Source organism: Danio rerio, chromosome 7 (genome assembly GCF_052040795.2).
Source record: "Danio rerio strain M-AB ecotype USA chromosome 7, GRCz13ab, whole genome shotgun sequence".
NCBI classification, from domain to species: Eukaryota; Metazoa; Chordata; class Actinopteri; order Cypriniformes; family Danionidae; genus Danio; species Danio rerio.
In genome coordinates, this window is record NC_141027.1 from 63813719 (window position 1) to 63830570 (window position 16852).

Here is a 16852-nt window from a genome sequence, read left to right on the forward strand (position 1 = left end):
GCTGGTCAGGACGGACAGTACGGCGGCGGTGGCGTATATCAGCCGTATAGGGGGTATGCGCTCTCGCCGCATGTCTCAGCTCGCCCGCCGTCTGCTCCTCTGGAGTCATCCGCGGCTGAAATCGCTGCACACCATTCATATTAAGGCAAGCTCAACCGTGCAGCCGATGCGCTCTCACGGCAGCCTTGCGTCCTGGAGAATGGAGACTCCACCCCGAGTCTGTTCAGCTGATATGGGCGCGATTCGGGGAAGCCCAGATCGATCTGTTGCTTCCCCCGAGATCGCTCATTGCTAGTTGTTCTTTCCCTGACCGAGTGCTCTCGGCACGGATGCACTGGCTTACAGCTGGCCTCGGGGCACGCGCAAATACGCGTTTCCCCCAGTGAGCCTGCTCGCGCAGTTACTGTGCAAGGTCAGGAAGAGGACGAGGAACAGGTTGCTGGTTGCGCCCCTCTGGCTCAACCGGACCTGGATGTCAGAGCTCTCCCTCGCGATAGCCCTCCCCTGGCAGTCCCTTCGAGAGAGCACCTACTCTCTCAGGGACAGGGCACCACCTGGCACCCTCGCCGATCTTTGAAGAGATTTTAGACGCGAGGAAGACTTAGGTAACCTCCGATTGCGGTGGCTAATACCGTCACTCGGGCTAGAGCCCCCTCCCCGAGCGCGCCTATGCCCTGATGTGGAGTCTATTCACTGAATGGTGTGTCTCTCGCTGAGAAGACCCCCGTAATTTGCCAGATCAGCGTTGTGCTTTCTTTACGCCGAGAGAAGCTGGAGAGCAGGCTGTCGCCCTCCACACTCAAGGTTACGTGGCTGCCATCTCCGCTCTCATAACGCGGTGGCTGGCAGCACCGTGGGAACGCATAACCTCATCATCCGGTTCCTCAGGGGCGTTAAGCGAATTAATCCATCCCGCCCCCTCTCATGCCCTCTTAGCGCGTCAGATCCCTTCGATCCTCGACTCAGTATCTTTCTGTCCCTGAAGACAGCTCTGCTGGTCGCGTTGATATCGATTAGAGGGTCGGGGACCCGGAGGCATTTTTCGGTCAGTGACTCGTGCCTGTAATTGGGCTGGCTTCTCTCACGTCCTGAGACCCCGCCCGCGATATGTGCCCAAGGTTCCTACCACTCCGTTTTTATACGAGGTAGTGAGCCTGCAAGCGCTGCCCTCGGAGGAGGCAGACCCAGCCCTTCTTTATTGTTCAGTTCGCGTTTTGCGTATTATCTGGACCGCACTCAGAGTTTAGATCATCTGAGCAGCTCTTCGTCTGTTATAACGGTCGGCAGCAGGGAAGTGCCGTACCGAAATAAGTTCCCACTAGATTGTGGATGCCTTTCTTTCACTATCAGAGCCGAGATAAGCCGCGTCCCCCGAGAGCGCGTGCGCACTCCACTCGGAGTTTCGCATCCTCTCGAGCGCGCGCACGCGGCGCCCCTCTAACAGACTTCTGTAGAGCTGCGGGCTGGGTGACACCCAACACATTTGCAAGGTTTTACAATCTGCGAGTGGAGCCGGTTTCCTCAAGGGTATTAGGTAACCCTTGGTGATTGAGGAAACAATTCGGTAGGGTGTTGAAACACGCTTGCTGCGCCATTTTCCCTAACACGGAGATACGTGCGCCTTTTTATCTGTCAGTAAAGTTCCCCGTCAGGTGAGCCCTGCAGATTCCTCCGTGGCCCCCAGCACTGACTCAGCGGAGGAGTCACTTGCTGGCCCACTACGTTGTAGGTCTGCCCGCTGGTCAGCCCGCGTTTTGGGTAAAGGTGCCTGCTATGAGTGATCCCCACTAGGCGATCCCATATGCTTATTCTGCCACGGTTAAGTCCCCCCCCTGGGCGGACCCGTGTCTTCCCTCCCCGCTAACCACTCTTTTGCTATGCGTACTCCCCCTTTTTAGGGCTAGTCCATATGTAAATTCTGCCATCTATCCCCCCTTGGGTAACGGATGGCCTCCGCAGCGTCCTCCCTATCGGGATTGCACGCTTCCCAACGTACTGTCGTATTTTCCTAGAATTATCTAGATGCTCACGACTTCCCAAAAAATATATCTAAATCCGTAAAACTTCTGTTGAAGTAGGATAAATTAGGGCCAGGGACACGTTGGAGGACCGCGCCCCCCATGATGCGGGTGCGTCACGCTTGCTTGACTATCTCCTCATCGGGGGTGTTGGTAAGGTGCAGTCATTATGGCGCTTTCAATGGGCTCCCAATGCGTGGATTTTACAAATCAAATCCACTTATAGTGCTGAAGTTCCCCCCGAAGGGGAACGTTCGAGGTTACTAAAGTAACCCTTCGTTCCCCGAGGAGGGGAACGGAAGCACTATACTCCGTCGCCATAATGACTGTCCCTTAGCTGTTGAAAGTCTCTTCAGCTTAAAAAGGATAGCGTCTGCTGGCGCCAGGTGAGCTTATATACTCAGTTGATTGCTTATGCCGCTCACCTGCGCAGGCTTGCGCTGCCAATTCATTCTTAATTGGCCCGTTCAATACTCTTTCAGACGAGTAGCTTCTGAACCGAACCTCCCAATGCGTGGATTTTACAAATCAAATCCACTTATAGTGCTTCCGTTCCCCTCCTCGGGGAACGAAGGGTTACTTTAGTAACCTCGAACGATACTCACATCAATGTAGCATATTTTTTTTTGACACTTTAGAGACCCTCCAGGTTTTTGTGATTCTGTGATCGCTGAATTTAGCACACACCTCAGAGCTCCGTCTGCATCCTATTAAAATCAAAAACCTTATAGTATTTGCAAATAGAATATGTTTGTCTGGTGTACAAAGCCTCAAGTTGTTGATATACACTTCTCATCCAGAGTGTGGGATCCCCGTCATGTGACGTTATTGTAATGGTTATTCAAAGCCTGTTTTAACAAGGCCACGTGAGTTTATCACTTATTAAACTTCTACATATTGTTTATATGCATCCTGTTGTCAAATGTGGAGCCCTCTCACTCTCTCTCTTTCTCTCTAACAGATACACACACACTCACACACACACACACACACACACACACACACACACACACACACACACACACACACACACACACACATATACACACACACAAACAAACACACAAACAAACACACACACACACACATACTGTAAGCATGCATGCTCTGCATTATGTCCACCAACATGTTCAAATAGCTGTTAAACAAGGCGGATGCATTATTGTCAAACAATTGGCTTTATTTTCAAATATCCCTTGTGTGTTTTTGGGGGTGTATCACCCACTGTGGGGTGGTTTTGAGTCTTATTTGGCCACAACTTTGTTTCAGCAAATGGGATGTTTTTTTGGTGATGAATCTTATTTTGACACATATTTTCCCAAAATGCTTTGAGAATTAAAAAACCAATCTCAACAATACACTCTGGGCAAAGTTACATCCCTTTCGTTATGTTTGTGGCTGTGTTTGCCCCATTGACTTACATTACAATGACTTTTTTTGATCGCAAAGCCTGACACCATATTATTATGCAATCTTGATTGTTGATATTTTTCCCTGCTGGGAATAGGTCAAATTTGTAACTTTTATTGCTAAAAATCAATACACTACAGCCAGTTTGGCTCATTTAATTCCCCTATACCACATGTCTTTAAACTGTGGGGGAAACCGAAGCACTTGGAGGAAACCCACGCCAACGTGAGGAGAGCATGCAAACACAGAAATGCCAGTTGACCCAGCCGGGACTCGAACCAGAGATCCACTTGCTGTAAGACGATTGTCATACCCACTGTGCCACCATGCCGCACTCACTTACCTTGATATGTAAATCAAAATTAGCAGTTCAACTCTTAGAAGACAACATTACAGTAAATATTGTAAGTGTATTTTAGTACACACACTAAAGTTTGTTTTAATACCCCATGAAAACTTTTTTTACACAAGCTTATCTAAGAGCTTAAAGGTGCCAACTGATGATCAACAGTAAAAATTACACACTTCCCAAAAAAGAAAACCATCAACAATTAAGAATGCATCAGTATATGATGTCAAGGCTTTGCAATAATTATAATGTGATTATAATGAAAGTCAATGGGGCAAAAACAGCCACAAACATAATGAAAAGGTAGTCAATTTGAACAGTACACACGGGATATGATACTGCAGCTGTAGAGGTAAAGTCTAGTTCCTCTCTGTTTCTCTCAGTGTTTCCTTTATTTAAGTTAAAGAAATCAATGACTCTCAAGGTGACTCCCAAAAATTAATAAAGAATTGCCATGTGTTTATTTGTCTATATTTTAACAGCAAAACAATAAAAGACATGGCCCAAAATTTACTCCAAACTTATCAAAAGCCCACATGATCGCCACACGATCGGTCCTTTTAGTCACAAAAAAAAAAAAATATATATATATATATATATATATATATATATATATATATATATATATATATATATATATATATATATATATATATATATATATATATATATATATATATATAATTTTATTTTTTTTATTATTATTATTATTATTATTATTATTACTGTGCGGGATAGGGTTGGGGTTGGGGTAGTCATTAAAAAAATACATTTTATGTATGTAATGGTAAAATTACTATTTTACATGACTGTGATGGTTGGGATTAGGTTTGGGGTAGGGGTAAATGTAATAAAAATGCAATTAATGAGTAATTTAATAAATAATATAAATAATTATAGTTAACTTTTGACTGCAGCTTTTTTCCTTCTAGCAACAACCTTACCAAACTTGTTTCTGGAGGGCCGGTGTCCTGCAGAGTTTAGCTCTAACCCTAATCAGACCCACCTAAACAAGCAAATCAAGGTCTTACTTGGTGTATTTGAAACTTCCAGGCAGATGTGTTGAGGCATAAACTCCACAGGGACCTCCAGGACCAAGATTGGTAACTCCTGATTTAAATAAAATAATTATCAAATTTAATAAGCTTTAATTTTAACAGTTGGATTTTGTTTGGAAGAGCTCAAGATCCTTGAGGCGTGACAGGCTAAACTCCAGTATGCTGTTTGCTTGTTGATGGTGCCAAGTGTAAGATAAGCTGGTGTTCCATTAACCCAGAAACTGTGCAAACAGCAAATGCAACTGGACCATGAATTTAAATGAGACTAATCACACCCGAACCCAGATAGAGGACTTATTTCAGAAGTCTAGCATGCACCACTGCTTTTGAGGCACTCAAAACATGCACTCATACATTCAGCCTCCACAGACCTGACCTGTCCCGCACACACAGGAACAACCTGTAAATGTCAGAGGCTGACTGGTGTTGTTGCTGTTTTATGTGGAATGCTGTAGAAATGGCAAGCTCCAGAGAGAACACATACTCCTCACCGCCTGTAGAGTTTAGTAGCTTCATAAATTCACTTTGTCTTTTATTAAACCTTACTGGGGTTCTCTTTTTTTTACAAACACTCAAACTCTGTTTCTCTTTCTATCGCTCAGGCACACACCCCGATCATATAGTGTGTGTATAAATCAGGTTTTAACATAGAGTGGCTGCAAATTGAGGGAGCGTCTGTGAAGCTGAGGGTCTCTGTTGGACTAAAATGAGAAAAGCAGCAGGGACTGAGTTTCTACCTGCACTCAGCAAAAACACCCACTGATCTGGCTCTCTCTGTTTCTCTCTCGATCTGTTTCTGTCCTCTGTCTGTTTGCTAGGTGACTGGGTTCATGACAAGTACTTCCTAAAATATTATTTCAGTAGCACAGTGTGGTGTGTGCTCTTGCTTTTCTGTATTGAGACAGACAGAGCAATTTGTAATGTTGGGTGAACTGTAAATTGGACCACTTTTGACATCACCCTACGTTACACCATGATCCTGTGGTCTTGGAAGTTATCTGAGTGTTCAAAACAGATTTCTAGACATGAAAGAAAAGTTTCATGTTTTATTTTGTTTCATGATTCTTGGCTGTGAAAAAAAAAACCCGCTGCTATGTAAGATTATTTTATTGTAAGAAAGAAAGAAATGAAGAGAACATTTTGAACACATTTTCTAAACATAATAGTTTTAATAACTCATTTCTAATAACTGATTTATTTTATCTTTGCCGTGATGACAGTAAATAATATTTGACTAAATATTTTTCAAGACAATTCTATACAGCTTGAAGTGACATTTAAAGGCTTAACTAGGTTAATTAGGTTAACTAGGCAGGATAGGTTAATTTGGTAAGTTATTGTTGTAGTGGTTTGTTCTGTAGACTATCGAAAAAAAATTTGCTAATAATTTTGACCTTTAAATAGTTTTTAAAAAAATAAATCAAACCTTCTTTTATAGCTGAAATAAAACAAATAAGACTTTCTCCAGAAGGAAAAAAATATATATTATCAAACATACTGTGAAAATTTCCTTGCTCTGTTAAACCTTATTTGTGAAATCTTTAAAAAGTAAATATTAATAATAATCAAATGGGGGCTAATAATTCTGACTTCAACTGTATACATGAGTGTGTGTCTCTGTGAGAGTTTAAACTAATTAACATTAGTTAATTCACCATGAGTTAACAAAAACTAACAATGAGCCATTTTATTTTCATTAACTAACATGAACAAAGTAAAAAAAAAAAAAAAATTGTGAAGAGTTCAGAAGCAAAAATCTCTAAATACCATCTGACATTTCCTTAAAAACAAGCATTTTTCTCAAGCTCCCATGTATGTTTATGTTAAGTTATTTCACATTACAGGCAGTGAAAATACTCTATTTATCGACAAATGTGAAATTACTGAACCTACTAACAGCTGAACTCTTCGTGTGTTGTTCATAGTTCAAGTCAGTAAATTCATAAACTAACATTAACTAATGGTGACTTATTTTAAAGTGTTACCCAGACATCTTCCAGTTATTGGTTTTAATCTCAGCATTCAGTGAAATTTTTTTATAAAAACATTACACAGCATAAAATTTTTATCAGTATTATTTTGGCCTGCATTATGTTCCATTTGGCTGTAAATTATTATAGGTTTTTGAAAAATAGTTAGGCTAATATTTAAAATAATAACAAATAACAATACCTGTTTTTTTTAGTGACATGTTCTTAACAAATGTGTGAAATGTGTGATGATTGACTGTGTGACTTACTATAAGACAAATATTAAATTAATAAGGTAAATAGTAGTGCAAATATTGCTTAAGAGACTAAGGTGTGGTTGCTTCAGCAGCACTTTATACATCAGGGGCCTCATGTACAAAGACTTGTAGTAAAATAATACTAAAACATTGCGTGTAGACAAAGCTGTAAATGTGCGTATGCAGTTAGAAATTCTGATGTATGAAACACTGCATACGCGGAATCCCACGCATATTATCTTTGTACATCTGAATGAACATGAAATTGAGCGCAACATGCACAAGCGCAAAACCCCTCCATGTCTCCTCCCCTGTATAAATATGGTAATTACTCCACTTTGGCAAAACCCAAATGAAAAAAGCAATGGCAAAAGCAAGCAAGAAGAGAAACTTCACAGGATGTGAACTGAAGGTACTCCTATCGGAGGGTCAGAAGGTGAGAGTTCATTGTGACCAGATAAAAACTTTTATTTGCAAGTTTGTCCTCCGGAATTTATATCAAAAGAAAAAAAATAGAGTGGGATAGTTCAGCTGTCACAGTTAATGCAGTGGGGTCTGAACATCGCACTGTGAGTGAATCAAAATACAAATGGTTTGTTGTAAAGGTGCAGGTTAAGAGGAGAACAGTGGTGCACCGTCAAAGTGCGGACCGAACAGGCAGGGGATGCTGAACTAACACAGGGGAACAGGGGATTCTGAACTAACACCTTTTGAAGAGAGAGTCGCCTCAATTGTGGGCAACACTTTACTGTCTGAAGTAGTATCCGTGTCTGTGGGAGACACAGATGTATTAGAGGAACACTTTATTAGGGCGGTATAGCAGCACCCCTCCACTCTCAAGGCAGCTCCACCGACATTTCAGCTAGCTGCCCAATTGTCCACTCTACAACTGACCGAGTACGAGAATGGGCATCGTTGTATCTGCACTCTTGGTCAGTTTGTGGGTTGTTGAGGCGGGTTAACAGCCACATCTTTAATGGATAACCACAGTCTCCTGATATGCAGCTAAAAAATTATGCTTAATAAAATAACATTTAAAAAAACTTAGCTGGAATAATATCTTTAAATACATCACTCACCAAGAAGCCACCCATAGCGCACCCTGCAACCTTGGAGCCTCCTCGCTGTCTCTCTTTCCATTCCATTCCAAATTTAGACCCAACTTAGCACAGAGCTCCAAGAGGATAGCTATTGGAAATCTGAAATGGCTAATAAACCAGTCATCATTGTGGGCTAGAAAATCACTGTGATCCCTAAAAAATGCGTTCTCTGATTCGACCATTGACAATGTCTTCTAATAAGGACAACACTGCCGTTGCCATAGACGAAGGGTTGTATACATTTGCAAATGCTTTTATATGTTCCAAATCACATAATGTGTCGATTAACCCATTTTATCAATTATAAATGAATAGCAATATTTTTCACGTGTTGGTGCGGTACTTTGTGGTGTGCAATTTAACATAATTTCCTCTAAAAGTTGCCAATATAAAAAAAAAAATAGTTACACGTAAGCCAGACATGAAGTTGCCGTGGACCAACGCACTTTCTCACGTTAATTACACTTGTCAGTAAATCCAAACGTGAGCGTGAAACCTGGCGTATGCACAAAAACTTTGTGGGTTTTATGTGGACCTTGGTCACCTGTTTTTTTCTGATCAGATCTATCTGATTCCTGAAAACGCTTCCATTTACACTTGACCACATAAATGCATTTCAGCTAAACAGATATGATTCAGATGTTAAAATCTCACACTATATGCACTAGGTTATGTTGACTAAATCATTCGATACACTGCATTTTATCTATTTAATATTATTGTTTATTAGGGATGCTCCAATCGATCGGCCAGAGATCGATATCGGTCGATAATCACATTTAATGACTTGATCGGTACTCACTGATCAGGGGTGCGTTTTCCAAACGACAACGTAACTCGTGGCTGAGCTATCATAGTATGATGCATCGTTTGGGGAAAGAGCAATGTGACCGTAGTTTCCCAAACCCCTAGTTTCTCTGTCGCAGATCCATCATTTGTACCACATTAGTTATAACCTAAAACTCCAATAATGAAGATCTCAATGGGGTGGAGTGACAACTACTTTAGAAAAAAAATGAATTTTTTGTGCAAATTATTGTTTTACATGCACTCACATTTTAAAAAATCCGATATTAGTTTTGGTAAGAACATGCACTCGCTTTCCAAATTAATTGAAATATATGTAAACGTTACTTTTATAAATATTATTGAGAATATGACATATAAAATTGTTTAGATAACATGTATTTTAATATCATATAAATCATATAAATCGTTAACGGTTGTAGGACTAATTTACAGTATAGGCTATTTTTAAAAACCAACTTAATAATATTAATAATAATAATAATAATAATAATTATTATTATTATTATTATTATTATTATTATTATAATTATCATTATTATTATTATTATTAAGTAGGATATTGTTTATTTATTTTATTTATTTAAAAAGTCTACTTTTACAATTTGACACATTCAAACCACTGCATCAAAGTATTAACATATGCTATATATTTATTTTCACAAGCTTTGTCGACATAATGTAAATTCCACTTTTAAATAACCGGTCACTTATTGCTTTCATAATAAGCCACAGCTGAGTTCAAAATGGCATATATCTTCTCAAATTGCACTGCGAAGGGAACGCAATTGCAAACATGAAGATCAATAAAACTGAATTGTAAAAATAATTTGAAAGCAAATTACACCTAACAAAGATGGCTTTAATGCTTTTTTTAATCATTCCAAGTTTAAATGTTAGAATATTCTAAATTAATAGGGCATAGGGAGTATAACTGGGAATAGAACACAACTAGGAATTATGCTTTTATGCGTATAGGTTTGCGATGCAGTTTGTGAACGTTTGTTGGAACGATGGATTTGGAAAATGCCAAATCAACAAACTATAGCAATAGAACTTGCCCACATTAAGCTAACGATGGTTTTTGGAAACACACCCCTGGCCGATCTCATGAACCGATCACAAGAGTTAGTGTTAGTTGCATGTATTTTGGCCTTTTTACATATAAGAACAGAAATAACTTCTGTGTTTTTGACAATATTGCAAGTTCACTGAAACCTGGCTGGAAATATTAAATTTGTTTTTTAACATGAATATTTAATAACATAACTTCTTGTAATACACTTGTTGCAATAAACAGTATTTATAGACCTATTTACTTAAAGTAAAGAATTCATGGATTTATAGGATTTCTATATTTATTCCAAACATTTTTCATGTTTGAGTCATGTTGAGTTCTTTTTCCATAATTTGCAGTGTTTCCAAACTGCATTGTCTGCCATTTTTCTTTCCAATTATTTTTTTTTTTTTGTTTTATCTATTATTTTCTGTAAAGCTACTTCTGGCCATGAAATGCCCCAACTAAATTGCTGTAAGAGACACGTTTAATGGATTTAATGCAGCATCCTTAATGTATTCTCTTAGGTTATAAGAGATCTCCACTTAAGTACCATACTGAGAGGTACTCAATGTGTATTGTGCATGTGTGCATTTTAAAACTTAAAGCATTACAATCATCATGACAAGGAATCTGTACTCAGTATTGGCTTTAAAAATCCTAATCAGAGCATCTCTATTATTATTCACTAAAAACCTATTTTTTCATTTACATTCAAACCAAGCAAATTTCTGTAGATCAACATTGCAAATTCATGCTACCAAAATGAACTCATTTTGAAATGTTCATGTGAAAATCTTTTGTTTGCCAATGAAATTCCGGATTTTGTGGATTTCTATTGAAATTGTTGGATTCTAATTGTAAAAACAGTATCAATGAAATGTGACTGTAACTTTACAGGTGGAAGTATAAGGCAAAACCTATAGTGCAGTTGGTCCTTTAACTAGAAATTGAGGCATGCAGATGACTTTCATCTTCCAAAAGAAGCACAAATTAGTGAAAGTTACAAAATAAGAATCAGTAAAGGCCAAATAATGTCTTCTTAATCTACCAAAATAGATTATCGCAAGTGAAAGAAATACTGTCCCATTTGCCACACATTCTTTATTTTCAGTGATTTCTCCTTACACCTACATAGAAAGAAACTATATGAGGTACATATATATATATATATATATATATATATATATATATATATATATATATATATATATATATATGAACCTATATGCACATATAAGATAACATATATGCTGTATATATATGTATATATACAACTACAGCACACTTTGTAGTAAATAATATTGCACATGATAGTTTTCTGCTTTACATTTTGTGCCTGAAAGGAGAACTTGGAATGCATATGCATTAAGCTTTGACAAAATCTGCTCGTCAAACTCTTTTCATCACTAATCTTTTCCTTGGAGTCTTTAGTAAATCTTTTTTTTTTTTTAATACCAAATGAGGGCTGCACTGGGATAAGCTATAGTAAATCTACCCATAAAACTGCAGTAGCTATGGTAACGACATTTATCAATATAGATTAACTTAATAGAGCTACTAAGACCTACTGTATGCTGCATTTCTTACTGCTTTTTAAAGAAATGAAAGAAGCATTAATGAACTGTACTGCAAGTGGAAACGTAAAGATTGTGGGATTTATCTTTTAAATGGCTAACATACAAACCAGTGTTATGTAAGATATGATTCCATATGTGCTTTTACCCCACAGATGGAGTCAAACACCGTAGCAAAATCAAAGAACGACAAGGCATGGAGGGCAGTCTCAGAGGAAATCAAGAGGATCTTCAGAACCTCTGTTTTACAGCTGCAGGAGAAGGGGACCATGAAGAGTGGTCAAGCCAAGAAATTTCTCTGCTCAGGTAAACTCTTGTTAAACTAGTTAAGACACAGCTAATAAATGTCAAGTGTTAATTAACGCAGCTTTATGCCTGAGAGGGTTTGTGATGTGTTTTACAGCATTTCTATTTTTAGTGTGAATGAAGATATGTAATTGGTTACTAGTTTACCAATAGTACAATCAGCTGCTCTAACAATTAGATGAAAGCATGCCTATTTTTCATTTATTTATTTTTTTAACTTTGGGAAAATTCACTTCACAGTAGAATGGAAAACTTATAATCTTGTGCTAAACAATGTTTTTTTATTTTATTTTATTTTTTATGAAAAGGTGTAAAAAACTGAGAAATCTATTTTTCTTGACCTTTGACATACTGAAAGACATCCAGGGCCAGGTTTATCTGATAATGATGCATCTTAACTCTTGAAAATGTTCTGCATGAGCAAGTTTATGAATGCTTGTTGTAACTATACACACACACACACACGCACAAACAAACACACGCTCAATTAAAGTCAGACCTATTACCCCCCCTTTATTTTGCTTTTTCTTTTTTTTTAGTTTTTCCAAATTATGTTTAACATATCAGGAAACAGTATGTTTGATAATATTATTTTCTTCTGGAGAAAGTCTTTGTTTATTTCTGAATAAACATAAAATGGTTCTGAAGACAAGAGACCATGTTTAGTGCCAAGTTGAGAAAACACAGTCTTTGCTTTTCCTTTTCTTAACTTTTCCAAACATTGGGAAAGAGTGGTTTGGTTTTATTTTTAAAATCCGAGGGAACCGGAAGTTGGTGAGACTTTTATTTCATAAGTTGATTTCTTATCAACTGTAACATAATATTGAGTAAGGAACTGGGCCTATAGGGAACTTCCATTTTGGCATCACTTCCTCAAAGCGAAGAGCATAGCAAACTAAAAGTAAGAGGGTCATGGTTTAAATTGCTGTGGCTGAAACCATTAAACTGACATCAACAGAGAAAGATCACCACTTTAAATGTGGAAGTAAATTGTAAGACTTTGAGTGAAGTCTTAACAAAACAACCTTTTTTTTCTGTGGACTAACTTCCACAGATTAATTGTTCAACCAAAATAGCAATGTGCCCTAGCAAAATAAATATTGTAAATTTTGGACTTACAGTCAATTTTCGATATTTTATCAGTATAAACTTGGTCTTTTATTCACTTCATAATTTTACAAACAAGGCTCAAAGCAGGGCTGGCTTTTCCGAAGTCTCACATTTTGCAACTAAACTTTGCAGTATTTTGCAGATAAAAACAAAATTACCTTCTTTTTCTTGATACAAATTGTCTAAAACATAATGTCAAAAGCAATTTCCAAGCAGCAGTCAACCACATCAAGGAAATCTGAGGATGTTTAAAAGCCCAATTTAGCTCTAAGCACTTGAATGGTTCTTGATGCGTAGATTGTTTGCCTGTAGAATGACATGTATAATTAAAACAACTGAATCATGCAACAGAGCCATAGTTTATACAGTGCCTTTGTGGCTTCACAGAGAGATCATATTCAAAACGCATAATGAATGCTAATGTTATTTATATCCCGCTCTTGAAAGTCATTGTGCCTAAATTAAAATTAGCCTGTATTAGTCTGCATAAGAGGTGATCTAATCAGGCAAACTTAATTCTTTCAGGTTAATCCAATATTCAATGATACAGTTAAGTCTCATCACCATACCCTACATTAGAGACTGTGGGTCAGCTCTGGAAAACGAGCACATTTACTGCTTGCTCTTTTATGTCATTCTGGGAGCATGGGCTCATAATTCAATCACTGATACAGTTAAGTATTCATCTTGACATGCAGGAGATATGAAACAACTGCATTCAGAGGTTTCCCTAAGCGAGGCTTTTTTTTTTTTTTACATCAATAATAATTTGATCTCAGTTGCAGAGGTGCCTTTCGTTAAAACTAAGGTCTTCTGTCTGACTTCAAAGCATCAGCAAGTTTTTCTGTGATATGCTTGTGGATTTTCTCTGATGTCTGACAGATGTGCCATTGTCTGGGTCTTTATTAAAAAAACATCACTACATAGAAAATATTTATCAGAACATTTATTGCAGAACAGGAAACCTAATCAGGGTAACTATGTTCACAAAGCATATGCAAGCGATAAAAGCGTAATGTTGATCTGAGATCAGATTGCCTATGTCCTCTTATGATCAGTTAATATTGTAACATTAGACGTTACTGTACATGTAATGACATAATATCAAGTTTAAGGTTATTTGATCTAAAACTGATTATAATACAAATAATAAATTTTTGTATGCAAAAGATTGCATATTTTAACCAGTTTTAAATAGTTGGTGGGCATCACGGTGGTGCAATGGGTAGCACAATCACCTCATGTCAAGAAGGTCACTGGTTTGAGCCTTGGTTTGTTCAGTTGGCATTTCTGTGTGGAGTTTGCATGTTCTCCCCTTGTTGGTGTAGGTTTCCTCCGGATGCTCCAGTTTTCCAGTCCAAAAACGTGCAGTATAGGTGAATTGTGTAAGCTAAATTGATAGGTTGCAGCTGGAAGGGCATCTGCTGCGTAAAACATTCAGCTGTGGCGACCCCATATTAATAAAGGGACTAAGCTGAAAAGAAAACTAATGAATAAATAAATAGTTGGTGAATATATGCAATGGAGGTATTTAAGGTGAAAGCCGTTATGAAATGAACCACATTAAAAACACATGTTAAGTGGTACCTATGTCACTGTACCAAAACCAAAACCCCAAAATCAAGGCACCAGACTGAATCAGCATAGGAATTTTGGTGACTAATTTTGGTACCACTGGTGCTGCGACAAGGATGTAGGTAAGCACCAAGGGGTGTATCAAAGGCACACATATAGTGCATCCGGAAAGTATTCATAGTGTTTACCTTTTTCCACATTTTTAATGTTACAGCCTTATTCCTAAATTGATTAAATTCATTTATATCCTCAAAATTTCACACACGATACCCCATAGTGACGATGTGAAAAAGGAGTTTTTTTAACTTGTTGCAAATTTATTAAAAATAAAAAACCTAAAAAAAAAACTGAAAAATCACATGTACATAAGTGTTCACAGGCTTTGCTCAATACTTTGTTGATGCACCTTTGGCAGCAATTACAGCCTCAAGTCTTTTTGAATATGATGCCACAAGTTTAGCACACCTGTCTTTGGGAATTTTTGCCCATTTCTCTTTGCAGTACCTTTTAAAGTCTATCAGGTTGGGTGGGAAGCATCGGTGTACAGCCATTTTCAGACGTCTCCAGAGATGTTCAATAGGATTTAGGTCTAGGCTCTTTCTGGGTCATTCAAGGACATTCACCAAGTTGTTGTGAAGCCACTCCATTGATATTTTGGCGGTGTGCTTTGGGTCATTGTCCTGCTTGAAGATGAATCGTCGCCCTAGTCTAAGGTCAAGAGCACTCTGTAGCAGGTTTTCATTCAGGATGTCTCTGTACATTGCTGCATTCATCTTTCCCTTTATCCTGACTAGTCTTCCAGTTCCTGATGCTGAAAAAACCACCCCACAGCATGATGCTCCCACCACCATGCTTTACTGTAGAGATGGTATTAGCCTGATGATGAGCGGTACTTGGTTTTTTCCAAACATAACGCCTGGCAATTAATCCAAAGAGTTCAATTTTAGTCTCATCAGACCATAAAATTTTGTTTCTTATAGTGTAAAAGTCCTTCAGATGCCTTTTGGCAAATTCTTGGTGGGGAGCGGCTTCCATCAGGCCACTCTACCATACAGGCCTGATTGGTGGATTGCTGCACAGATGGCTGTCCTTCTGTAAGTTTCTTCTCTCTCCACAGAAGAACACTGGAGCTCAGAAAAATTGACCATCAGGTTATTGATCACCTCCCTGACTAAGGCCCTTCTCCCCTGATCACTCAGCTTTGATGGCCGGCCAGCTATAGGAAGAGTTCTGGTGGTTCCAAATATCTTCCACTTAATAATTATGGAGGCCACTGTGCTCATAGGAACTTTCAGTTACAAAAAAAAACTCTGTAACCTACCCCAGCCTTGTGCCTCGAGACAATCCTGTCTTTGAAGTCTGCAGACAATTCCTTTGTCTTCATGCTTGGTTTATGCTATGACATTCACTGTCAACCCTGGGACCTTATATAGACAGGTGTATGCGTTTTTTTCAAATCATGTCTAATCAACTGAATTTACCAGAGGTGAACTCCAATTAAGCTGCTGAAACATCTCAAGAATGATCAGTGGAAACAGAATGTACCTGAGCTTAATTTAGAGCTTCTCTGCAATACTTATGTACATATGATTTTTCAGGTTTTTTATTTTTAATAAATTTGTTCTTGTTGCTTAGCGATAGCAGACAATGCATACAGTACAGTGTACTTGGTGAGCGACTCAGATTTAGATTCATCAACACGCATGAACGCGTTCTTCAAATTTGCTTAAACTAAGCATTGCATACATACTGCAAATCTTGCATTCATGTTAACAAATAAATTATCAAAAGAAATATATTAACGCAATTCAGTTCAAATATATAAAATATGAATTGATATATACTTTAAACTTTATTTCTATTGTTTAATTAAAATTACTAAAACATTCTTTTGTCAAATAAAAGATTTTTCTAGAGTTATCCACCTTAATTTTGTTGCTCAAAAGTATTGGTTCTGGCACTTTTTTGCCACTGGTCCCATTTTGAAAGTATTTATTTAGCACCGTTATTGAAATAACCTCAAACAATACCCAACCCTAGATGTCATCGGAGAGAAAATATAAATATGTCTGACTGACAGTAACAATTTTTTTCCATAAAATGCAATTACTGGAGAGATTCTATCCATAACAAAGCTTGTTCATTCATTCATTCATTCATTCATTCATTCATTTTCTTTTCAGCTTAGCCCCTTTATTAATCAGGGGTCGCCACACGGGAATGAACCGCCAACTTATCCAGCATATGTTTTACACAGC

The 16852-nt window shown here is 38.0% G+C and overlaps 1 protein-coding gene across 3 annotated transcripts in view; it reads left to right on the forward strand.

The window, feature by feature from the left end:
- The window catches only part of nwd2 (NACHT and WD repeat domain containing 2), a 135716-nt gene that overhangs the window by 109628 nt on the left and 9236 nt on the right, over nt 1–16852 (forward strand). For all 3 annotated transcript variants that reach the window (XM_087262021.1, XM_087262020.1, XM_087262022.1), the window contains one exon: nt 11759–11909. In XM_087262021.1, coding sequence (XP_087118147.1) covers nt 11759–11909 — 151 coding nt within the window. The remainder of the gene's footprint in view (nt 1–11758; nt 11910–16852) is intronic.